We start from the raw sequence: 25421 nt of genomic DNA, 5'->3' as shown, positions 1-25421 counted from the left end.
TCTATACTAACATATTCACGGTACAATAAAATCAAAGTGATAAAAGTAGATAAAGAAATCCATACCTTCTACGTTGCACTTGATCCTTAGTTTGAGGAGCTGCTGTGATAACCTGGAATCCAGACTGTAGCCGGGGCCTACGCCGGGTGTCCCTGTTTTGTCGGGCTGGAGTAGAAGCCTACAGTGCCGAGGAAACCTAACCTACAGGCCTGGAAAAGACTAGCCTGGGTACCAAACCTTTGGTCGGCTTGGGGGTGATTTTACTACCCTGGCTTTTACTAAGCACACGCGAGCTATACCCACGGACCTATCTCCAGCTGGTTTCCCTTATCCGCTGGCTCCCTGTATTACGCCGAGTCTAGATCTTCTATTGCGCGCCGACCCAAAGACTGGAGAACAGGTTATACCTGTGTAGGCTGACGGAGTATGGGCGGCAGATGGTCAGCCGTCAACTGGGTGTCGCTTCGGGAAGAGTTGATCAGATTACAGAGTGGGGGACGTTATCAGTGATAACACACCGCTTTCACATGTCTGTCAACCGTGGGGTTATCCTTCCCAAAGGAGCAGGGGTCGGCAAAACCGTCAAAGTGCTTTTTATGAAGGATCTATGATATGGCTTTATCAAAGGGGCATTGTGTAACATTTTCGCAACATACCTGTGCACTTTTATCACATTTCTGACATATATTGTTGGCGCTAAAATAGGCTATTTTTTTCTTAAAGGCGACGTGAACCCTGTGCATGCATTCATAGTGCATGGGTATAGCTCTATGACGGAAGCATTATTTTCTTTATGTTAGGTGAACAAAATGTGTCGCAGAGTTGCATTTAACGCCTAGCTCCATAGAGGCGACTAGTTAAGCCCATTATCTCTGGTTCATGTTACAGGTTCATTTCAGTACTCAGGGACTGAACAATGTTTGGCGAGAAAGAAACAGAAACGAAATGCATCTCTTATTATAAACATTTTATTTACAACAATATTAAAACAATTAACGGGCGGAGAAGCGAGGAACGGTTTACCTACGATTTAACCAATCAAACGGCCACGGAGACCATGAAAAAGCTGCGCTCTAGACTTATTTACTTTTCCTGTGTTTGGTTGCTTACTATACGGAGGAAATTCAAGTAACATTTTATTCCATTGTCCAGTGAGGAATACGTTGTACTTACACGGTACTTACATACAACAGATAAAACATCAACTGATCGTACGCTATATGTATTTTTTACAAAGTGATTCGTACATTGTGTTTTACAAAACCAAATAGAATGCACAGAATAGCCAAATCACGTAGTTGCAACTTTCTCCTGCAATTTTGATTACAAGATACAGGAGTTTTCTTTTACACAACCAACACGTTTCGGTGTCTATCAGACAGAGGCTACATTTAGCGGCGAGAAGCAGAACTCCAGTCAGAAGTTCTGAGGAAGTGTCTGATAGACACCGAAACGTCAGCAAGGTAACTATCTTGGTTGTGTAAAATAAAACTCCTGTATCCTATACTTTGCCAATCTGATGAAACTATTTTCGAAAATTTTGATTATAGTAACAAACTTATGTGTGAAACTACTGACAACCACATTCATCCACTATCATGTCTTCGTGGTGTCTGAGGACGACCTCTCCGTGCTCAAGATACAGCATGCTTAAGGCCTTTAACTTAGTGGGAATACAGCAGGGCATGGGCGCCTTCCCCGGCTTGTGCAAGTTCAGTATGCTGGTCATGACTGCGTGGTTAGTGGGGTGGTAGAGCTGGTCTACTGGCGTCGGGCACACGCCTTCGCAGCGAAACGCGTTGAACCTCTTGGGATAGATTATCCACGTGCCCCAGCCGATGTGGTCAAAATCCACCCAGAACTCGACTTTCTTGCACGGGGTGTCGTCTTGTTTATCAGAAGAACTGTCTGTAGTTGTTTTTCCCTTCTTTGATTTCTTCTGTCGTCTCCTGTTGGAGCGCGCGATGCGAGTTTCCGTTTGGTGGTCGTGTCTGACCGGATGTTCTGCGCGCTTGGCCTTCTGGGAATCTCGAAGTAGGTCTGCCTTTTGGTTCTGAGAGAACATCACCAGACTCACGTCTTCGGACAGTTTGATCTCGACTCTTCTTTTCTGCCGAGATTCTGAGTTGGGTTCGTCCGCGTAGGATTCCGGATTCTCGTCTTCCGGATCGTAAAATTCCGTTTCCGTTTCGTCGGAATCCGGAATTTGAACCGGGGACATGTTCTTTACCAGCATGAGCCAATCGGAAGCGTCGGTGCTCAGGTCCCGGGGACGTCGTCTCTCCGGTTTGGATGTGATCTGGATCTCAATGGTGTCAGCTGACACGTTCTGCCGCACCCATCTATGGGGATGGAAACATAAAAATACGTTAAAAGCATCCAATGCAATTTCAGGGTTGCAAAGCGAAAAATGTTCTCGATGAGGTAATCTGTCTGAGATTGACATTTAGTGCCATTTCATTGAAATTCACACTTGAAATCGTCTTGATATAGTTTTTTTTCTTAAAGATCTAAGATTGGGAAAGGCTGGTCAACATGCAATAGTTTATTTACGAATTTAGCTTTAAATATAGCTAACCTTGACAGTTTCTTCGTTAAGTCCACCACTCTCCACCCGTCCACGGTCAAATCCTCTTGGATCTGCTTGAAGTTGGCGATTCTGTGTTTAACTGTGCACGTGGCGCCTTCCTTCTTCTTCTAAAAGGATAGAAATAACACAAAGCGGCTCTATTAGTGCTATGAAATATACAGCGTATTGAATAAAGTCGAAGTGCATGTGAGAGACTAGTTTTGGTGATGATTTCAACTTCAGATGCTTTAAGGGTGAAACTACACACGTTTCTCTTCTGCAACACAAATCATACTGATGGCCTGCCTCCTTTGCTGTCTGCAGACAGCACCTGCAAATCTTACGTGTTACGCTGAACGGCGCTTCAAATTAGATCTAATTTGAAGCGCCGTTCAGCGGAACACGTCAGATTTGCAGGTGCCAGTTGACAGGAGATTATAAACCTATATGCTAGTATCAATAACTTGTCACACCAAAACATCTAACTCCGTGTGGTTTTCACGGCATACCGGTGTAGTACATTAGAACCCGCTAGGATGCGATTAAAAATTACAAACCATTAACACATAATATTCTTGACATGTATACTGATCGAAATACTTATCATTATAAAGAAATCGACCTTACACGAACCTTGCACTTTTTCTCCTCGTGACTGAAAACTCGGACGGAGAGTCGGCGTGGAGGCGAGAAGTTGGGTCCGCGCATGCGCAGCTCGGCCAGCCGGATGTCCATGTCAGGAGAGATGTTGGAGGTGTCGAACACGTAGCTGAATTTTCTGCTACCTTTCTGCTTGGCATCTGTATAAGGATCGAAGGTCCATATTTGGTAAGACCATTCAACAATACAAAATCATGGCGATAGCACTCGTGCCATTTGCCATAGAATGCTTTGGTATGACATCGTCAATCAATGCATTTTAGTTGAAACGACAGCAGAAAAACACAACTGATATATGGAATTAAAAAAAAAAAATTTAAAGGATAATATTAGGTACCAAGATACAAGTAAGGCCACACTGACTTAATTTTAATGATGACATACATTAAGACCCCGAACTATAGCTTGTGTGCAGCGAGGAATAGAAAAAATCCAGCAAAAAATGCTGCTAAACCACAGGAATATACAAAGCTGGCAGTAACTACTCTCCAAGCACAGGTTTGTGCTTATTTTTGGCGTGTTTTTAAGTATTTTATCGGGCTTTCTTTTTGGTAAAAAAAAGATATCAGAGCGTAAAAAGAAAACCGGATTAAAAATCCTAAAACACACCAAAAGCCACCAAAGCCCAAACCTCTGCTTGGAGATAAGTTTTTTACCTTCCTGGACTGCCTGGTGTGAATGAGTCATTATGGGCGGATACAACGGATTAAAAACGCCCCCAGCGGAGGGATGGAGATCACGATTAGTCATTATCACTGTTCTGCTAATTAATCCTTTACACCCATTGTGAAACTCCGCATTGCGTTAAATGTGACATGGGGGGAAATAACGTGTACTAGTATCACAAATTGTGTTATGGCAAGAAGTAAGGTTGTTGCACAAAAATATGAATGATGTTGGTGGTTGTCATCTGAATTCAGATTCCTTCGATGGTTTTGTGTTTAATGAAAGAGTTAGTCGCACAAAGAGTTGTTATTATGTATATTTACCAACTGATAAATTATTTCTGTCAACAATCTGTCCGTATTTTGAAGGAAACATCGTAAGATCTTGAAGAATTAAAAGAACGTTTCCATTTCGGACGACGAGTACTAGTGTTTGAATATATGGTGTAGAGACTTGTACTATTGGATGAAAGATTGCAAGTCAGATCATGAATACGCTGCATAATCTACATGAATGATGAAAACGTTGTCGTCGAGTTTTTGCAAACAGTGTGAAGGGCCGTTTGCTTCACGCTGTAACAGAAGAGGATCGGTGTGAAAAAGAACCTTATCTGATCCGATAGACTGATACGCTTGGTGTGGGATGTGTATTCCCGTCTAGGGCCAATACACATTCTTTTTCTGTAAAGTGAAAAAAAAAATCTCCGGTATCGGAATACGCTTTTTCCTATTCTTCCAGCTGCGTTGCAAGAATCTGAAATTCTAATGCGCAAAACTGGCTAGCGTTGTGGGAACCGTGTATAGTATCGTGGAAAAGGCCGAAAAAAACTTCAAAATACTAGTAATCCCCGACCGAAACCTCGAGATTGAGATTGAGGGAAAGCAAACATCTGTGGCACCAGTCAAAACGTACTCCAATCTAAATCCCATTTCGACCTATCGCTTAGTCTACTTTTGGTCTGTAAAGAGAAAAAAATCTTGTTCCTTTCACATTCCGGAAGATACAAAACTTAACCTAATTTGGCTCATCTGAACTACAAACTTTCAGCTGTAGAAAATTATTATAATCCGGTTAAAACTGACTCACGGACCTTTCAGTGCGAAGCTCCTGACGGTGTCTGACGGTAGCGGCAGAGCTTCCTTCTCCTCTCGGGTGATGTTGAGGTCCGTCCCGGAGCTCAGACTCTGGTAAAAGTCCAGCATGAACTCGGGAGTCATCCTCCCGGCCACGGCCATGCCGCGCATCGTCACGTTAACCACGCCGCCCTCGCCATGCTCGTAGCTTCCCAGCGTCAGTCCCTCCCCGCCGCTCGCCCGTAGCAGACCCGACGCAGCTACTAGCGTGTGCTCGTTCGACAAACACTCACGACACGGCAGCAGTTGAACAGCCAGGAACGCGGCAACGGTCGTCAGAAACGTCCACATGGTTTTTACGCGGAGCTGGTGTGGTTCCGGAGGTGTTACAGCCGGCCTGCCTGCCTGCTTGACTGCTGGCATTAACTGATTACCACTACTTATAACCCAGATTCCACCTCTTTAATATTCATGACCCCCAGCGAAAGACAAAGGCAAGGCGGGAGAGGATTGGAAGACAATGAAGTGTCAGACATTCAGCGGTGTTCATCTTGGTCTAGTAGTGTTGAAAGCAAACCGACAGAAAAATTGATAAAGAAACTCCTGATCAAAAGTTTTGACTGATTTCTTGCTGCTCATCTTAGGACCTCATTACGATGTTATCTCAATCACCCCACAACTGGTAATTAACTCACCCTCCCGTCTTTAGACAAGCTAAGTGACTTGTCGATCGGCCATTGACTGACAATAAAAGAGCAATCAACAAACGGCGTACAAACACAGTAAGCACACAGACAACACGGCCGCGCTATAGTCATGGTAAACCCCACGGGTCGTCACATCTAGCCTCTAACAGGCTTCGGGAGACGGTCAAAAGCCTAGAAACTTGCCAAATAGAGAGATAACATGCCGAGGGAGTTGGTCAGCTTGACAGCACATTTTGCCGCAAATTGTATTGCCGGTTGCGGCAAAATGTATTCTTTGGCGGACCAACTCCCTCGGCATGTTATATCTCTATTAGGCAACGAAGTTTCTAATCTTTCCAGCCGTCTCTTTCTAGCCTGGTAGAGGCTACGTCACAGTTACGCTATCCCTCCGATTATCTCACATCTTTACGCTTTTTCTGTTCACGCCAATCTCACAACACCATTAAGTACTTACTCTAACACCATCGCGTATCCGGTCAGAAAGTCAAAATTTGCACACGACTGACATAGCTGAACCCAAGATAACATTACCGGTGTAGGTTATGTTACCATTTCTACATGCCGTGTGAAAATTGGTGAAATTACCTGTGCCAACAATGGAGAGAAAGATGGAAGCTCGATCCTTAGAAAGATCAACGGGATTTTATGGAAAACTTGATCAAAGGAATACCCTATCACGCTTTCGGTACCATAAATAACCCGCAACACTTGCACAAAATCATCAGACAAGTAAGTATAATACATGCATGCAACATAACGCGAACGTGCATCTATTCAAGTCTACTTTTAGAAGTCTAGTCAGACTAAGGAGCTTGATTTTTAAGCTCCTTGCTGAGACACACAAGAGTGCTCTCCAAGCAGAGGTTTGGGTTTTGGTTTATTTTTGTCATTTTCATGCTTTTGTATCGGGCTTTCCATTTCGCACTGGTATCTTTTTTGTTGGCGTAAATAAAATACCAGTACAACAAAAAACGATAAAAAAGCATAAAACACGCCAAAAACAAAGTCTCTGCTTGGAGAGTAACAAAAGGGCAATTTTGGTCCCCAGAGTGGCTGATTTCTAACTGATATCTGGGACCTCACTGGGAGGTACACAGCTTAGCGGTGTTTTCACACCTCCACTTCTGTATCGTCAGTGGATCAACAGGATTATCTCCGCATCACCTGGTCTCACGGTACAGCGATATTCAGCTGTGTATTGGCTATTCTCTAATCTCCAAGCAGAGGTTGGATGGTTTAGGACGATTTTTGGTGCTTTAGAGAGCGAGATTCAACATGCTAGCTAGCCTCTACCAGGCTTTGGGAGGCAGCTGAAAAGAGTAAAAAAATGGCGAAATAGAGAGAGATAGCATGCTGGGGGAGTTGGTCTGCTAGATAAGACTACATTCCCCGGTATGCTATCTCTCTCTCTCTCTCCATATGGCCAATTTCTACTCTTTCCAGCCACCTTCCAAAGCCTGGTAGAGGCATGGGGACTTGTTAAAAACCAGCAAACGATGTTATGATCTACCACCCAACAACTACTTGGAAATTTTCATAAAATACTAGTAACATGTCACCAATATTGGGATTCTGGTGTAGAATTATAGACAAGAAACTCAAATCAAAATTCTTTTTAATATATATCATTGAAGATTACAAAACAAATGTACAGTGGATACACTGTATACTATATTAAACCTGTTTCCAGTCAGTTGGATTAAAAAAAAATAAATTTACATTCCCATTACAGTGAAATGTGTAGTGCTATTTTCTGATACATTTGTACTTTGCTACAGCCACATGTACAAAATGTCCATTGTGTAGCATGTATCCTCAACTATTAAATGCTACACAGCTACATACCATGTGCACGTAACAATCATTTGCTTCTCTATCTTTTATAAATAGTCTCAAATATCACATCATTAATCTGTACACTCATCTAAAAGCTAGATAGCTTTGAAAATCCCATGTGTGTAGAGTTCAATTCAATAACACTTTAACTGCTATCTTGTAACTGTTGCTGTAAGCCGGTCTTGTAATAAACTACAACTAGCTAACACTTGGTTTTACATTATGTGATTCCTAGTAGCTAAACAGTATTCTTTATGCTTGCCAAAGTACAAGTGCTTTGTTGTACTTAGTGATATTATGAAAAATTTTTGCGCCAAAACTGTAAATATTAATCTACATTTGTAATTGAAATTTTCTCATCTAGATTGTCATTTTTTAAAACTTTCAACATATGTTCGTCGCTATTTCACCTTTATGGCGGCTCAGCACAGCGCGATAATAAGTTGCGCCAGGCCCGCTGTATCTTCGGCAGCTTCCATTTTTGCGGCGCAACGACATTGATCTTTTACTCCACAAATGTCATTATGAACCCAGGTAGGCTTATACTAATTATAGCACAAGAAAATGTGTAAAACAACGTTTGAAATAGTGAAAATCTTACATAATACCGCTTTAATTTCTGCAATTGGAAGTTTTTTTCTGGCACGCAGGTCAGATCTATGCATTTTACATATGGCACAGTGTCTGGAATGGAAACTTGGTTAGTAGAAGACCAGGATGTCAGTGAAAACCCCCTGCAGCAGGATGCAGAACCCCATAAAGAACAGGAACCACGTCTTCTCTTTGGGAAAGTCTCCCTTTCTGATGATGTAGATCTACAAGCAGAACAACAGACACATACATGTACTAAGTATCACACAGAACAACAGACACATACATGTACTAACTATCACACAGAACAACAGACACATACATGTACTAAGTATCACACAGAACAACAGACACATACATGTACTAACTATCACACAGAACAACAGACACATACATTGTACATGTACTAACTATCACACAGAACAACAGACACATACATATCACACTAAATATCACACAAAGAACAAGAAATCTGAGATATCTGACTTCTGGGAAGCATTTTGGCCTTCTGTAATCCTACAAGGAGGTTGTATGGCAAACTTAAATCAGGACATCATTTTGGCCTTTTGTGAATTTGTTAAAATAACCTACTACATGTACTAGTGTTCTTGGTTTCTGAATTTCCCCAAAATTCCACCTTTAGATTCATGCTAATACCTGAGGTTGATATTTTGACCTCCTGTTATTCTGCCTTTCAATCTTTCCTCCCATGTGCTGTCAACCTAACCTGGAAGTTACCAGGTGAGTACTAGACTAAGAATGATTTAATGCAAGCACATTATACACATGTATAATAAACTGTCTGACCACAATCATATTGATGTCACTATAGCAATTCAGAGTACAGAAATGTAATCATTTAGTGGACTGCATCTCTCAAAAATCTGGCTAAGGAGAGCTCCTAACCCTATAGCTAGACTCTTTTATCTTGGTGAAAATGAAATCATATCTTACCAGCAACACTTCCAACCCTGCTAGTCCTAGAAGAGGAACAGAAGTTTGAATAACATTCAATTTGGTGATATTCATAACCGAACAACAACAACATATCTCCACACATTATGGTAAAAAGATGCACGTTAAATTTCTATTATTAGAGACTTTTAGTATTTGGGAGGTCAAGGCAAGTCTCCGTGCTTTCTTTTACCAAAAACGTACAGACAAAAACATCATTCAGTCTACAGACATTCCCTTAAAATAGATGAGTGTTGCTATTTACCAAGCATGCAGATGCCCAGAAGAAGGTATAAGGCCCCATTGTAATGGTAGGTTATTCCTCTGTACAAACTCAATACAAGGGACACCTGGAAAATAGGAATGACATTTAACAGTAAAGCATGTACTAGGACTATGTTTTTATGCTTTTTTATTTGTAGTTTTTACACACTTTTAACCTAAAATTTTTTTAACTGAAACTACTAAAAAGAATCATTTATTGTATTTAAATTAAATTTAGAAGACACAACAAATATCAACACAACAGCTATACTATGTATTTAACACATGTTACTTATATCCTTTCAAACTTGAACAGTTTGATTAAAAAAAATGTCTTACCAAAACCATTATCACCACCATCGCAACAAAGGAAATCTGTAGATATCTCTGTAGGGAAAAATGAATACTTATGGTTTCAAATGCAAAATACAGCACATTGCATACTCTTAGTCTTATTTATGGAGTTGGGCATACATTTAGTATTTGTTTTAACTGCAATGCCAAACATTTTCTCATTTTTCACATTTAATAGACAAAAACAATCCAATATGGGTCAATATATAAGTCACATGAAGGTGTGTAATTCATGCATGACGTCACCGATCAGATCATATCTTTAATACACAGGTGGGGAGTAGTGGGAGGGGGGCGGACAGTTTAAACCACTGTGCTCTATATTTTGGCTTGTATGGGGTTATAAACAATACACTAAAGGCAGGTTTACTTGTATTTATTTTGCCACAGATCTGAGCGTTTTCAAAAGTTTGCAAAGATCAGTTTTTGGGCCAAAAAAGCACCGTAACTGCATCACCAACAATAATTTTGTAAACCTGTAAAGTTACTTCCGGGTTACCCCTACCGCAAACTTTAGACCACAGTTTCGAGACTTTTCGCGACGGACTTCGCCAGAAATTCCACAGATTATAGTCCTTACCTGCACAGGTGTCTGTGTGGAGTCATAGTAGAGCGCTGCGTTCTCTTTAGGCGGTGGTTCGGGCGCACTTCCCACCTGGCCTGAACCCAGCAACGGCGTTTTGGAATCAGCCATCTTGAAAACTTTTCTTTCCAGGGCTGTCTATTGCTGTGCCTGTGTATTTGCCTCACTTTTTAACACATTCAACGCCTGAAATTTACTACAGAAACATTACTGACTACAGATATGTTTATACATTTTGTATATTAGTTAATCTTAGCCAATACTAGGTTAAAAGTCTTAATTTCTTCGCGTGGTGTGAAAATTTTATAAGGCACTTTTTGTACACAATCCCGTGGTCGTCACATGACAGGTGTTTACCTAAGAATCAAAATGGCGGCGGCTCCAAGTGAGGGACTCACCAATCCAGAGGCTATTTACTACGATGTGGATCCAAAACAGGTACAAAACTAACCAGTAACAGCCAAAACCGCGTGTCTAGAGTGTTTGGACAATTCTGTAAACACCCTAACACTAGAAACAGCGGTGTACTGTAGAACATAATCTAAGGAGGTAACATTATTTGTGATTGAAGTTTGAACATTGGATATCCATGATCCAACTTTCCCAAGTTAAAAGTTTCTCAGATCGTGACTATTATAAACTTTCTTTTCTTTTGTCACGGCGGTTGACTAAAGAAAATCTTCAATTTAATATGTAAGCGTCTTTCAGGTTTTTGCAGTCCGGCTGTTTGGAGCTGTTACAGGTGTCAATATTCTGGTAAGTGATGTCATAAAATGAACAATATTCTATGTTTATAGTACTCTACTCAAGTCTAGACTCTAGTGTACTAGTAATTTAACTCTACTCTACTGAGGGTTAGGGTTATTACTTATTGGGTTATAGGGTTAGCCTACCAATAGTTGGAAACATCTCATTGACAACGTACAAAGCATGTCAGTAGACTAGGTGAAAAAGAGAAAAAAAATATGAAAAAAAATCTTATTGACAGGCTTAGCCTATCCTATTGGTAACTGTGAAAGTCTTAATTCATCAACTAAGGCATTTTAATAACCTTTTCTTAATTAAGTACAGTACTTGATCAGTAATAATAATTTTCTAGTACAGTACTTGATCAGTATTTGCATTCTGTACAAACTATTAGTATTTGCATTCTGTACAAACTATGAATATAACTTCTGTTTATGAAGGAGCTTTGTTTTTGTTGACTTTTCTTTTTTTGCTACCCTTAAAGTTGGCAGTCATCTTTGTCTTGGTGAAAGCACATGAGAATCCACACTTCTATCTACTGGTTGTCAACTTGGCTTGTAAGTGTCGCTCATATCAAATTCCTTTTTTGTAGTAATTTGAATTTAAAAGAGCATGACATTTTGTCTAGTCTTCATCGACGTATGATACTTTGTATTCACCAGTTTCTGTATGGTTACCTATCATATGTATCTCTAACTTTTTCAGTGAGCACCTTGATTGCAATACTCTTGGTAAGTATACAGTTCAACTCTGTCAATACTGACATAGTATATAGTGTTATACATGTATTTTGTGACAGTGAATCAGACAGTCATCGAAATGTTGTGTCTTGTGAAACAGGTGGTTTTGAATAAAAAGAACTTTGCTATTCAATCATTTAACAACCTGGTAAAAGCTTTCAAGGGGGTTTAGAAAAAAATCACATCGGTTATAATAATAACCTTTATTGTACATTCATTGCCCTATCGGGCTAAGTACAGGCAAACAGATGAAATGGGTAATAAGAAAAAGAGCTTTAATTTGTCCATAAACCTTGATGTACTAACTAGTAGACAGTTGACTTGAACAGAAACTGTGCACCAAAGCATTATTATACACATCCTACAATAACTTTTAATTGTCTCTGATACAGTTTTCATAATTTTACCGTCTCTTTCCCCAGGCATGGTGGTATCGCAGAGGGCAGTTGGTAAGTTTTCTACTGTGCCAAATAATCGGACATTTGCATTTTAGCACTACAAGTTTGCTTCTCTTATTTATTTATAGAGCAACATTCAACTTGTGAAGTGTTTTGTTTCTTCATCTTAACAATAATTTCACCATTGAAGTCACTAACTGTGATATGCCAAATACAGGTAACAGTTAAAAGTAACGATATGATTTTGGAAACGGTCAGACATTTCAGAGGGCATCTGCTATATCTGAAAGGTCTGATCATTTCCAAAATCATATCCAGTTGCCTGGATAACTGTTTTTTGGCATATCTTATTACCTGGATGTCTAACCTTCACTGACGTAGACATGATATTTCCTTATTTCCTCTCCAGAGTGCAGACAAGCACTGGTACATGGCGCTGGTGTGTGCAGTTATCCTCCTGCAGGCCATCACGGCTGACTTGTATGTTTTTAACCACGTGGTCGTGGCCAGCAAGCACAGCGTGTTCCCTGCTACCAATGTCAGCACAAGTACAGCTCCTACTATAAAACCTCCCGGGTAATTACAGTTAAACAACAAACACAAAGTTAGTGGGTAACTAGATCATGAAAGATCAAAACCAAAAGTTCTGCTGCAGTACCTAGGAAGGCCACCAGGGGGACCAAAATCTAAACATTGTTAGGTCTCATCAAGACCTACCCACCTACTAAGTTTCATGGCAATTTATCAATAGCTTCTTGAGTGATGCTGTTTACAAACAAATGGACAAATGCTACTGAAAACATGACCTTCTTGGTGAAGGTAATGAAGTGTGTATTATAATCACAGAACTAGACAAAACTGACAAAACTACCAACTTTTTTTTTAATCAAGATGTGTGATATGATTAATGTTGCTGCTACTGGTGCCTGAGGTTTGTTCATAAGTCTTAGGGTGTAGTCATATTCATTGTAACTTGTCCTACGGTTTTGACATCGACGTCACAGTGTTTTCAAGCAACTGTTGGCAAGGATCTAAGACTGAGTTTTCTTTAACAAGACAGCAAATTTTTTTGAAACACACGCATGACTATCCCAACAATGTTTTCGGTTTGTGATCGTACAATGATTGCACAATGTATCTGACTGGGCTCTTTGCTGACAATCTGAGAAAATCTATGCAAGTATTTATCTAATTAAGATTTCTTCCATATCTAAATAGACTGTTGCCATTAAGAAAGTACTAATGGTCCATATAGATTTTGTTCCATATAAATGAATTTTGTATGTATGTAGTATTGAGTTAACATGCCTTATAAAGTTATATACAATGTATTATGATTTAGTAAGCTCTGTCTTTAACATTTTTGTTTAAGTCATTGGATCATTAGCAAGGGATTTTTAATTTTGTTTTGAAAAAATGCTTCATTGTGCCATACAAGAGATTAAGGTTAAAGCTTCAAAAGGACAGCTTTATGAACAGAGTGCAGCAGTCAACATGAACCATGATGCTATGTTATCTTTACAATTTGTCAATTATCATTTTTTACATACACAGAATGTGATGTAATTAAAAATGTAAAGTAGTGCCTTACCTGGTTATTGTAAATGTTTGCTAACATGTTAAAATCTAGCCCTTTTCCCACTTATACATGTATTGTATATTCCAACTTCTTCAAAGACTTGAATTTCATATACAACTACATTATTGTGAAAGTGTATAGATATGACATTTATTATGTGAATTTTGATGAAAATATGAAAATAATGTAATGTGACTGCAGAAAAAGAATCAGCGTAATTGTCAATTTGCAGAATGTGTGAAATTATGTGGAAAATACAGAAGTGCTCAATTACCTGATAACTGGAGTGGAATGATTTTTGATTGACAGAAAAGGAGTCATGACAGAGTGCAGTAGTCAAGCAAAAGATACGTTACTAGTATTTATTATCGAGTCTCACACATGACTAAAGATCATGACAGGTTACATGTTATTTTGTGAAAAATTATCATTACTGGCAAAAGAAAAATAACTTACATGTAAGACTTCAAGTCTAAGTTATGAAGAAAGTTTGCAGTAATTTCCCATAACCAACACAAGAAATTAGAATAAACCTATAAATCTTTTACTGCATAACTCCAGTCAATGTCTCCCTTACCAGCGTGCACTCAACAAAGACGGGGAGCGTCACAGACTTTCTGCAACATGTGCTTCATCACGGTGTGGTGTATTGCTCATTTCTTGACAAAGACTGAAGTTGCAAGTCCAATTTCAGTTTTATTACAGTTTAAATTTGCTTCATAATTACTTCTACCAACACAAGTAAACTTGTTATCATTAAGCCCATCACAAAATATGTTTGCCTCATTTCTTATGTAAATCAGATTATTTGTATAATATTCATCTCATTATTTTTATCTTTACCTGAGGCACCTACCTACCTAAAACAATGAAAAAACATCCACCCGTGCTCCAGTTATTTGCAACCAAACTAAAAACAAAACGCCCACTACAGTTCCAACGAAGCTGCTAGGAGGCCAAAATTACACCACATACTCCCAGTCCCAATAGCTTTCGACTACTTAAATATCATAAACCTTACACTTCTTGAAAATTTTAACTCAAACTTTGAAACTCCGCTGCAGGAACTAGATCTTAGATGTCAGCTCAGATGTGTTGGAAATTACAGTTTGAACTTACTTCATAATGACTTCTACCAACACACATGCACATTCAAGGCAAATTCGATTGGTTATGTCCAATTATAAAAGAGAGTAGAAGGGCTCTCCTGCTCGGGCTCTTTCTTCAGTCTCGGAGCGAACAGCACACAGCGCTGTAACTTCTTCCAGCGACGCTTTGCAGTAGACGTAGCCGGCCTCATGCTGTTCTTCTCGATGTACGTGCGCAGGAAGGCTCGGGTACCGGTAGCTCCACGCTGTCAGAAAAGAGAAAAGAATCAACGAATATCTTCCAGAAACAGATATTTACACAAATGGTATAGACCCGCACTTACGTTTCGATGTCTATCAGATACCTTCCTCAGAGCTTCTGACTGGAGTACCGATTCTCGCTGCTACATGCACATGAATATGTAGTCATTATAGGAGGAGCTTTTGCGGCGAGAACACAGTCCTAAACGTGGCTAAGTTTGTATCCCCCCTTAGAGTTATTGTTGCCTCTTCACGAAACGTTCGTAGATTTTCTTCTTTTATGCTGGATCAAGAGCAGTAGGTACGACGTATACTACAGTATGTTTTACACATTTAAGTTGTCAAAATATCCTTACCTCTTAAAGTTTAAGAGTTAATGACATCACATGTACTTTCTAATTGCCCGCATCAATAATAACAGTGATGATAACCTGCTAGAATTACCTTGAAGAGAAACATTTTATCCTCGTCCTCCAGCTTAAAGTCTGTTGTCTTCACGTAGTCACTGTCCACTCCGATAGTCCTGTCCATATCGTAAACCTGCATTATAAATGTTTGATGATAGAGAAAGCATACAATGATTAATGGCGTATACACATGCACATATCAATGGTGTATACAAATGCCCATTTGAATGATGTTTTCCTTTACTGTTTGTAATTAATTATATAAATACATTCAGTGCAATTTCAGGGCGACAAAACAAAAATATTCTGGATAAGGAAATCTGCCTGATATTGACATTGCATTGCATGTCTTTCTTTAAAAGTACGATGCCATAATGACAATAACAATGCCTGTCCTTGGTGCTGAGCATCATCCACACACAGGCGAACATATGCCTAGCTTGTCCTTGGTGCTAAACAACATACACACACAGGCAAACATGCCTGTCCTAGGTTTTGAACACCATCCACACACAGGCAAACATGCCTGTCCTTGATGTTGAACACCATCCACCACAGGCAAACACGCCTGTCCTTGGTGCTGAAAACCATCCACACACAGGCAAACATGTCTTGCCTGTCCTTGGCGCTAAACCCATCCACAAACAGGCAAACATACCTGTCCTTGGTGCTAAACACCATCCACACACAGGCAAACATGCCTGTCCTTGGTGCTAAACGTCATTCACACACAGGCAAACATACCTGCCCTTGGTGCTAAACCCCATCCACACACAGACAAACATACATGTCCTTGGTGCTAAACGTCATTCACACACAGGCAAACATACCTGTCCTTGGTGCTAAACCCCATCCACACACAGACAAAAACATGCATGTCCTTGGTGCTAAAACCCATCCACACACAGGCAAACATGTCTGTCCTTGGTGCTAAACACCATCCACACACAGGCAAACATGCCTGTCCTTGGTGCTAAACGTCATTCACACACAGGTATATATAATACTTTTCTGCACGCACCTTGCGATAGACTTTCTTCCCCAGAACCCCGAGAAGGTCCATGTACTTGAGGGTGTAGTCTTTGAGACTGGTGACATGTGCCCGCCTCTCTTCCATACTGCGAGTCAGCCAGCTGAAGCCGCGGTTGGTGAAAAACTCGTGGATCTCCTGGAAGGTCAGCTTCATAAAGGAATTTAACAAAAACATTTCATTGTATGAATAATACTGACAAAATCATAATAGTTATTGAAAATAGTGACAGACCTCTCCGGGACCTCTACAATTACTACAAGCATTGGTTAAAGCTTATAGGTCTTCTCGTACTAAAAAAAAATACAAAAAAAACAACAACAACAATATCTACGCCATAGGAATCAGCAAAACGTGCATCGTAACATCAACGACCTATTTCTGTGTATAATGCAAATATACGTTAAAGTGTACAAAATGCAAAATGCAAGGCAAATGCATTATGTTAACATTCACATGATTGAGCCGAAACACACTACTGTTTTTATTTGGCTTTAAAACACATTCATATATGATATATGGTGAGCAACCCCTCCAACTCTGCCCTGCTACATAATGTAACCCAACACCACAGGGTGCCTGCTACAGCACTGGTTACCGTGGTGACAGACGTCCAGGTCATTGACTTAATTGTTTGAGGGAGAAGAAGAGCAAAAAACAATATGTTTCGTTCCGCGAAAAATAAACATACCATCCCATCTTTGTCAGCGTCCATCTGATTGAAGAGTTGGTCTACCGAGTAAGACTCCCCGAACAGCTTCTGCTTTTCTTTGTCAGTCAGTGAGTCATTTCCTGCCTGTTTAAGATATGTGTTTCAAGTAACAAAACATCTGTCAAATGGCAATTATTCTTTTGTGCTAAACATCATCCACCACAGGCAAACATGTCTGTCCTTGGTGCTGAACACCATCTCCACTCAGGCTAACATGCCTGTCCTTGGTGCTGAACACCACCTACACTCAGGATAACATGCCTGTTCTTCGTGCTGAACCCCATCCAAACACATGTAAACATGCATGTCTCTTACTGCTGAACCCCACCTACACTCAGGCAAGCATGCCTGTCCTTGGTGCTGAACCCAATCTACACTCAGGCTAACATGCTGGTCCTTTGTGCTTAACACCATACCACACACATCATAAACACATGTAAACATGCATGTCTGGTGCTGAATACCATCCACACACAGGCATACATGCTTAAATCTTTCTTTACTTTTTCTATGTTATGCCACAACTTATGCCTATGTTCAAGGCAATTGAAATTCAGACTATGGGACGATGCTAATGAAAGCTTAAACTCTATCAGACTTCGGCAAGCGGCTGGAAAGTGTATAAATTGACCAAATAGACAGATGATATGCCAGGGGAGTTGGAGTTGGTCCACGCTAAGAGAACAGTTCTCGGGAGCAACTGTTCTCTTAGCGTGGAGCAACTCCAACTCCCCTGGCATATCATCTGTCTATTTGGTCAATTTATACACTTTCCAGCCGCCCGCTTCCTGAAGAACGGGAGAGGCTAATAAAAGCTATGGGATCATCGTGATTGTCATCGATCTAGACTTAGAAAGCCTCTGTAAAAGACTTAGAAAACCTCTGTAAAAGCCCTGCGCAGTTCCTCCCTAGTGATAGTCGAGGTCTGCTTTATGTTATGGCTCTTCAGACTTGTCAGAAACTTGTCGATCAGTCCGCGGATTTTCTTCCTGTTCTCCATGGCTTCGACAGTTTCAACAGTTCTCTTATCTTGGTAAGCCCTACATATGCAAGGGAAGGTTTCTTTCGATTCATGTACTTTTTTTATTACGATTTAGTAACTAAAAAAAGCTGGTGTTACACCAAAGGGTCCTTATACCCGATACAGATACAGATACATATACAGAAAAATCGAAATTCTACTTGCAATAGCCTTGTATAAGAAAAGATTATAACGTTTTCCTGACCTGACTGCCTCGGTGTCAGGTCTTTTCTTCTCATACAGCCTTTCCTCCTGCGTCAGACGGTCACAGAGAACTTGCTGGTACTGCTCAATGTCGTCTTCAGAATACTGGTAAAAGAGGCGCATTTGTTTTATTAAACAGTGTAAAAAGTACAGGTACTTTACACGACTTTTCTCACTTCAATCAGGTAGAAATAAGTATATAATTTCGGTTAGGGACGTCGAATAAGCCGTTAAATGGGGGCCCCAAGCGAGTTTCGGAGAGCCACACCCCACGCACGTTATTAAGATCCCATCACACTTATCGAATAGAGTAGGGGACCTTCCCGGTGTGAGTGGTTCAAACCTTACAGTCCGGTCCGCAGCTTGTATTTACAAAAAGTGGTGTGTTAGGCTTAAAAGACAGTTTACCGGTTATGCGAAACAAACAAATATGATGCGGATTGTTTTTTTCAAGCGTACTAACACTGAACAAGTACGGTTTCATTGACACCTTTAATCTCCAAGCAGATCCTAGGGTGGCAAAAGACAGTATCAAATTGACCAGGCAGTAGCCATTCGCCAAAAACGATCCAATACGCGAGAAAGTCGCACTGGACAAGTTTATTAACCTTGGGTGGCGTATTTGACCCTCCCTGACAAATGGATACTGCCTGAACAATTTGATACTGTCTTTTGTCACCCTAGGATCTGCCTGGAGATTTCCACCTACCAGCATTAGGCCGATGGTTTTGGGGTTGACCGGTTCGAAGCGGTTGGAGCGGTGCATGGCACGGCTGAGGTTGGCCAGGTCATCCAGTCTGCTGAACAACGAGTCAGCCTCCTCCATGGAGAGCCACCAGCCTGAAAGACAGTCACAAGCGATGAACTGGTTTAATGAAGTTACAATAAAGTTAATGAGTTAGAATTTAGTGATTAGTAGTTAGAGTAGTCTATAGTCACGTTCTATATTGTTACCCATCCTGTTGTCCATGTTACTTGCAATGTATTGACCTAGATGTTGAATTAAGAGCCATGCAATGATATAAGATGTACGTACCATCGAAGGCGTGGAGAGGATAGTTACAGATCACCCCCCCATCCACGTAGAACTCTTTGTCTCCATGGTAATCGGTCATCACCGGCTGGAATAGTCCTGTCCAAGTACAGTCAAAGACTACATAAAGGAAATCTATTTCTACATGACTGAAGTCTTTTTGCCACATGACTGAAGTCTCCTTGCTACATGACTGAAATCTTTTTTGCTACATGCCTGAAATCTTCTTGTCACATGACTGAAGTCTTTTTGCTACATTACTGAAGTCTTTTTGCTACATGACTGAAGTCTTTTTGCTACATGACTAAAGTCTGACAAGTGAGTAGAGCAAACCTGGGATGGACATGGACATCCTGACAGCCTTACGGATGGGCAGGTCGGGCGTGGTCTTGACGTGGCAGTATTCCTCCGTCATCTGGTCCAAGTTTGTCACCACGATGCAGAGTTCGATTCCGCTCATTTTGTACAGCTGAAGAAACACAACATAGTGTTACAAGGCATTCAATGCGCATTTCTTACTATGCGTATTACTTTCTTAGAGGATGCCAGGATGATCATGCATCAACCCAGTCTGACTCTGGAGGACCTAAAGAGGATCACCCACGACCGCCAAGTATGGCGCAGGGCGCTTTGTAGAAGGAAGGACTGGCTTTGACGTAGGCCACTCGCCTAGCTGAGGAGACCTACTCAACTACAAGTAGTAAGTATTACTTCTTACTAGAAATACAATAAGGATTACTGGATGGAAACTATTGCATCTGTCCCCACTGCATACTTTCCAATCAGAGAAGGAGTAGTCTCAGCCTTGTTAGCTTTGGTCCGCTTCCCAAGATCCGCTACCTCTGTCAAGACATCTCTGCCACCTCCAAAAGCCTCGACTTGCTCGGGTTTGAGCGAAGTAATGCTAACTCTTCTAAAACTGACGCAATCACGGAATCCATGTGAATACGTACGCCAACTGAAAACGTTTTAATGGTAAAGACTCCTAGTCTTTTTGGTGGGGGTAGCGAATCTTAGGAGGCGGACCAAAGCCAACAAGGCCGGACTCCAGGCTGGAGAGGGACCTCAGGTGGCATCGTTCAAGGCATCCAATGCGATTTTATGGCAGAAAAATTGAAATATTTGAATAAGACACTCTGTGTGATATTATTAGCATATTTCAAGAGTCAGTATTTTATACTTTGGGTATTAAAAACTGCAGAAACAAGCCCCAAGACGAGTCTCTTATATTCTGGGAGGCACCCCAAAAGTCAGCCAAGGTCCCTTCCAGTAATCATAATCCGTCAGAATTTTGAGTATGCTTGCTCCAAGAGGGTTAATACACATTGGGACAGTGGACTACTCAGTATGTAGATAAACGACTAGAATATTGACTTTAAAAAATCGGATTTCAAAGCCCTAAAACCTGCACTGGATGCCTTTAAACAGTCCGACGGATGATCAGATCACAACCTTGCGATTTTTTTACCCCCATGATCAGACGTACCTGCTTGAAGGTGACGTCTGGGTTCCCAGGACGGCCTTCCTTACGTGTGAACTTCTCCAGGATGCCTCCAAAGAACTGGGAGAACCCGTCACCTGTTTCCCATCCGTAGCGTCTGTACAGGTTGACTGGTTTGACCAGTTTCTGCATGTATCCTCCTGTAGAGATAGATACACATTATATGCTAGTAACCGTCGATAAAAAGGCATGGGGCGTTACAATCTTCTTTAGCTATAGCTTTACCTATTACATGCCTAAAGACCTTTTGCTACATGGCTGGCATTTTTGCTACATTTGCTACTGGATACATGGCGACATGACTAGGGGTCTTTTTGCTACATGGCTGGAGTTTTTTTGCTACATAATTGGAGTCTTTTTCTAAATGGCTGGAGCCTTTTTGCTACATGACTGGGGTCTTTTTGCTACATGGTTAAAGGTTTTTTTGCTACATGACTGAATTTTTTAAGTATCCAAATTCCAAACTTGTACCTACTTGATCCAGGGAGACAGTGTGGACATACCGGAGATGAGAATCTTGCCCAGATCCACGTCAGCCTCCTGTGCCACGTCCGCGCAGCTCAGTCCCAGGGCCACGAACGTCGCCGTGATGGCTCCTGCGCTCACCCCCGCCACTCGTTTGATGTTCGTCAGGATTCCAGCAGACTCCAGAACCTGAGAGACAGAAAAAGGTATATGCCCAGTTATGTTAGGAATAAAGGTTTGCGTGACTAGGTTATATGAAATTAGCAGGAAAGGAAATGAAAGGTGAGGAAAGATGCCCAGCAGCGGGACGTTAATGCACTGTGTCAAGGGCACGGTTTTGGAAGGCGGAGCCCATCCCTCTCCTTCTACACCTTGGTGAAGTGAGGAAAGTGGTGCAAAGTGCCTATCCCAAGGACTCCAGATCGGTGACATGACAGGATTCGAGCCCAGAATCTCTAGGTTCTGAGCATAACACCAAGTCGTTACGTCCCATCTTCTTGAACGATATCATAACACAATTGATACTTTCAATACACCTTCCTTTCCAACAGAAACTAGATGGTACTTGAATTGACAAGCAGTCATACTTACCCTCAGCGCGCCAACATACGCCACTCCTCGGGCCCCTCCTCCCTCTATCACCAGGTTCTCAAACGGGAAGTCATAGTTTCCGAACTCCTTGTCCTGTGGGTCGTCTATTGCCGCAACGTCCAGTGGCTTCTTCTCTTGATGTGATTCCACATTCCCCATTTCGTTCTGTGCTTCCGATGTCGTCTGATTGAGCTCGACCGTCTTCTAACTGCGTCAATGCACTATGTACGGTATGTGCACCCGATTCTGTTACGATTACCGAAAGTTTGTTAATGAAACAGTATGCAATCTGTGTTTCATTTGTCTTTTGTGTGTATTGTTTGTAAGTCCGGATACAGTATAAAACTTGGAAATTCACAAAACCACTAGAATGCCCAAATTTGACTTTTTTCCACACTGACACTACAAGCTACATACAAAAAACTGTAAAAGAAGCATCCATGACATCAAAAGTTATCCCGTCTAGTCACATTCAGTCATAAAAAATACCACAAAAGCTAAAAAAACAGCTATTTCGCCGAACACCATGCCAGATGCTAACTGACCAAGCATCTATGTTCCACTCAAAAATCAAGACCAGAGCATGTCCACAACACGAGATATGATACAATGTACCCCACTGCAGTACCTTACAAAACCGCTAGAGTACCCAAAATTGACTTTGACTTTCCTTTTCCCAACCTCATCCTTCCTACCAAATATCATAAAGATACATGCACCACACTCCAAGCTATAACCGATTATAAAATCAGCAACCCCTGCGCATGGTGTACCTAAACACATAACCTGGCGAAGGTAATTAGGTCAAAGGTGGAGTTTGTTTACTGTTGTCAGAGTTTGAGCTGGTAAACCCCCTGTTTTCCTTCTGAATTTGGGAAGCAGACCCTTGTGGTTCTCTGGTGCAGAAGAATTTATGAGATTGAAATGTAAAAAAAAAGTACTTTCATGAGGACTTGTTTCAGTGTATTTTACCATAGGTTTCTAAAATTAAGCTGGTGTGTTACGCCGAAGGGCAGTTATTCCGGCTATACCGTCACAGGTACAGATATGGCCGAAGGCAATTGCCCTGCCTGCCTTTCAGTTGACAGCGCCCTGAAATATGTCGCTTCCAACACAAACCAACCTTTGTACAGGCTAGAATCTGTTTTTCCTGATCTCTTAAACCACAACACAGACTGTGGACAAGACTCCGTTAACTTACTTATATCTAATTTTTTTTCTAGACTCCAAGCTGCAAATGACAGGCAGAACCTGCACACTCTAGATCGATCTATCATGTTAAACGGAATGTAGAGCACAAATTACGATTTCAATCTGTATAATGTGCGTTTATACACTATATACTGCGTTTTCAAATGTACTGCGATGGCTGTGTGTGTGAGGGGGTGGGGTGGAGGCATGTACGTAAGTGAGTGGGTGCCTGGAGTTGTAACAACTGTTCAAATCCTTACCTTTTTTCCAAGACAGTTGGACTAATAGCAGCAAACCACCACGTTCTCAGAAGTCCCGACAGTTGACCTTTCTCTTCTTCAAAACTCCTGTTACCTGCACGCCTGCTGGACCAAGTGAAGTCTTGCTTAAGATCAAGAACCTGCACACTAACCCCACCTCCGTAACTTGGGATGCAAACGCAGCGTAGTTACGTTATTAGCAGAATAACCAATACTGTATCCAACAGGCAAGCTTCGGACACAGCATCTAATGGCTCGTTTAATCTGCCTCTAACTCTAGGGTAGTATGTAAATCTCCTGACTGGACTGGTTTGACTGGTCGAATCAAATCACATGACTTTTACCTCTCGGGGACACCATCGAAATCGGGGTTGTTTACTTTGATTGTTATGTATGTTATGTATTGTTATTACATTGGATGATGCTGTATTATGAGCTGATGTCAAACGCGCGAAAGTACTAAACGTTTTTGGTGCTTCAAATGACACAAAACAAAACATTTGGAATTTTTTTTTAAATTTCTGGAATACCTTTAGTGTAATGACGCGTGACGCACAAGCAAGCACCCAACCCACCCCACCCAACTATTTGAACAACGACTTTTGCTAGGTCAAGTGAGTCTAATGATACCACCTTGGCTTCGCTGCTGACATATTACCCTATAGGTCACCCCTTAATCTAACAACATACTTGAAAGTACATTGTACTGGGCAAAATTATTGCTTAGAGTTACATGACCGGCTCTACAAAATCCTGCCGACACAAAAAATACAACAATTACTGATTTTTCTAACTTGCAGCATTTTCTTTAATTTGTACTACGCAGACATATCAATCATAGTTTAAGCAAAAGACAAGTTCTTTATTATCAAGTGTTACACATATGACTGAAGAACATGATTGTTAACTTAACAGTTTTTTAAAGATTATCAATACTAGCAAAACAAGCCTATACAAGGATAAAGTATCAGTCGGCACAGGCACTGTCTTACGTGTAAGACTTCAAGTCTAAGTTATGAACCACTATGGCGTCATAGAAGCGGTAAATAAACACTGAAGTTGTACAGTCAAAAATTTGGGTGATCGAGCCCAATTTCTTGTGTTGGAAATTACAGTTTGAACTTACTTTATAATGACTTCTACCAACACTGATGGACATTCAAATTCAATTGGTTATATCCATTGATAAAAGATATTGAGATATCAATTAAGTTGCAAAACAGTGAATTCCCATCTGTATCTGTGCAGGTATAGCCGGTATAGCCGGCAACAGACGACACGAGTGTAATGTCCATCTATGGTAAGCTTTCGTAGGTTATAAAATGCCCTTTGTTCTACTATGTCCAATTTCATGGAAATGGTAGATTCTTTTCTAAGATGCACAAGTACAATACACTGCAATGCAAACTCAGATGTTATACACTACAATGCAAGGAGCTTTAATATAGGCTACAATGCAAACGTACGGATGTTAGAATTTAGATGTTACACACTGCGATGCAAACTTAGATGTTAGTAGAAGGGCTCTCCTGCTCGGGGTCTTTCTTCAGTCTCGGAGCGAACAGCACGCAGCGCTGTAAGTTCTTCCAGCGGCGTTTCCCAGAAGACGAAGTCGGCCTCATGTTGTTCTTCTCGATGTACGTACGCAGGAAGGCTCGGGTACCTGTGGCACCCCGCTGTTCACAGAGAAATAAAAGCAATCAACGTTTGATACGAATATCTTCTAACTTGGTATCTATCGCGGTTGGGGCGGACTTTCTTCGGGGCTGTTTTTTTTTCACGACGGGAGTTTGATTAGCCCCACTAACTAACGCCCGGCGTGCCATCCACGCACACATGCGTAACTCCTACCGGGTAGACTGGATACCAGGCTAAATATCTTCAAGAAACACACACACACACACACACACACACACACACACACGCGCGCGCGCGT

At 41.1% G+C, this 25421-nt stretch overlaps 5 protein-coding genes across 5 annotated transcripts in view; 1 reads left to right on the top strand and 4 right to left on the bottom strand.

Moving 5' to 3' along the window:
- Positions 1 to 953: 953 nt before the first annotated feature.
- Positions 954 to 5430, bottom strand: LOC109466818 (nodal homolog 2-A-like). Its single transcript, XM_019764661.1, has 4 exons — positions 4986 to 5430; positions 3203 to 3369; positions 2579 to 2697; positions 954 to 2342 (listed from the first exon to the last, which is right to left on the bottom strand). The coding sequence occupies exons 1-4, from the start codon at positions 5389 to 5391 to the stop codon at positions 1571 to 1573; spliced, it is 1464 nt and encodes a 487-aa protein (XP_019620220.1). The 5' UTR covers positions 5392 to 5430; the 3' UTR covers positions 954 to 1570.
- A 2540-nt stretch (positions 5431 to 7970) lies between these two features.
- On the bottom strand, positions 7971 to 10472 carry LOC109466752. The gene is made up of 5 exons (XM_019764524.1): positions 10255 to 10472; positions 9660 to 9707; positions 9322 to 9406; positions 9057 to 9082; positions 7971 to 8326 (listed from the first exon to the last, which is right to left on the bottom strand). The coding sequence occupies exons 1-5, from the start codon at positions 10366 to 10368 to the stop codon at positions 8213 to 8215; spliced, it is 387 nt and encodes a 128-aa protein (XP_019620083.1). The 5' UTR covers positions 10369 to 10472; the 3' UTR covers positions 7971 to 8212.
- A 97-nt stretch (positions 10473 to 10569) lies between these two features.
- Positions 10570 to 12801, top strand: LOC109466750. Its single transcript, XM_019764522.1, has 6 exons — positions 10570 to 10695; positions 10966 to 11013; positions 11489 to 11561; positions 11710 to 11735; positions 12167 to 12193; positions 12552 to 12801. Exons 1-6 carry the CDS (start codon positions 10600 to 10602, stop codon positions 12720 to 12722), a joined length of 441 nt encoding a protein of 146 aa, XP_019620081.1. The 5' UTR covers positions 10570 to 10599; the 3' UTR covers positions 12723 to 12801.
- An 875-nt stretch (positions 12802 to 13676) lies between these two features.
- LOC109466748 lies at positions 13677 to 23714 on the bottom strand. The gene is made up of 13 exons (XM_019764521.1): positions 23486 to 23714; positions 22035 to 22280; positions 21482 to 21632; positions 20964 to 21118; positions 19811 to 19946; positions 19481 to 19576; positions 19154 to 19284; positions 18446 to 18549; positions 18100 to 18259; positions 17199 to 17303; positions 16499 to 16657; positions 15515 to 15610; positions 13677 to 15075 (listed from the first exon to the last, which is right to left on the bottom strand). The coding sequence occupies exons 2-13, from the start codon at positions 22191 to 22193 to the stop codon at positions 14893 to 14895; spliced, it is 1635 nt and encodes a 544-aa protein (XP_019620080.1). The 5' UTR covers positions 22194 to 22280; positions 23486 to 23714; the 3' UTR covers positions 13677 to 14892.
- Positions 23715 to 24279: 565 nt separating this feature from the next.
- LOC109466572 overlaps positions 24280 to 25421 on the bottom strand; it is a 25623-nt gene continuing 24481 nt past the window's right edge. Inside the window, exon 28 of the mRNA XM_019764302.1 lies at positions 24280 to 25161. Within this exon, the coding sequence (XP_019619861.1) occupies positions 24991 to 25161 (171 nt within the window). The 3' untranslated portion in view covers positions 24280 to 24990. The remainder of the gene's footprint in view (positions 25162 to 25421) is intronic.

The sequence above is a fragment of the Branchiostoma belcheri genome, unplaced genomic scaffold (genome assembly GCF_001625305.1).
Source record: "Branchiostoma belcheri isolate BF01 breed outbred unplaced genomic scaffold, Haploidv18h27 scaffold17, whole genome shotgun sequence".
NCBI lineage: Eukaryota > Metazoa > Chordata > Leptocardii > Amphioxiformes > Branchiostomatidae > Branchiostoma > Branchiostoma belcheri.
This window is presented reverse-complemented; position numbering and strand designations above follow the sequence as displayed.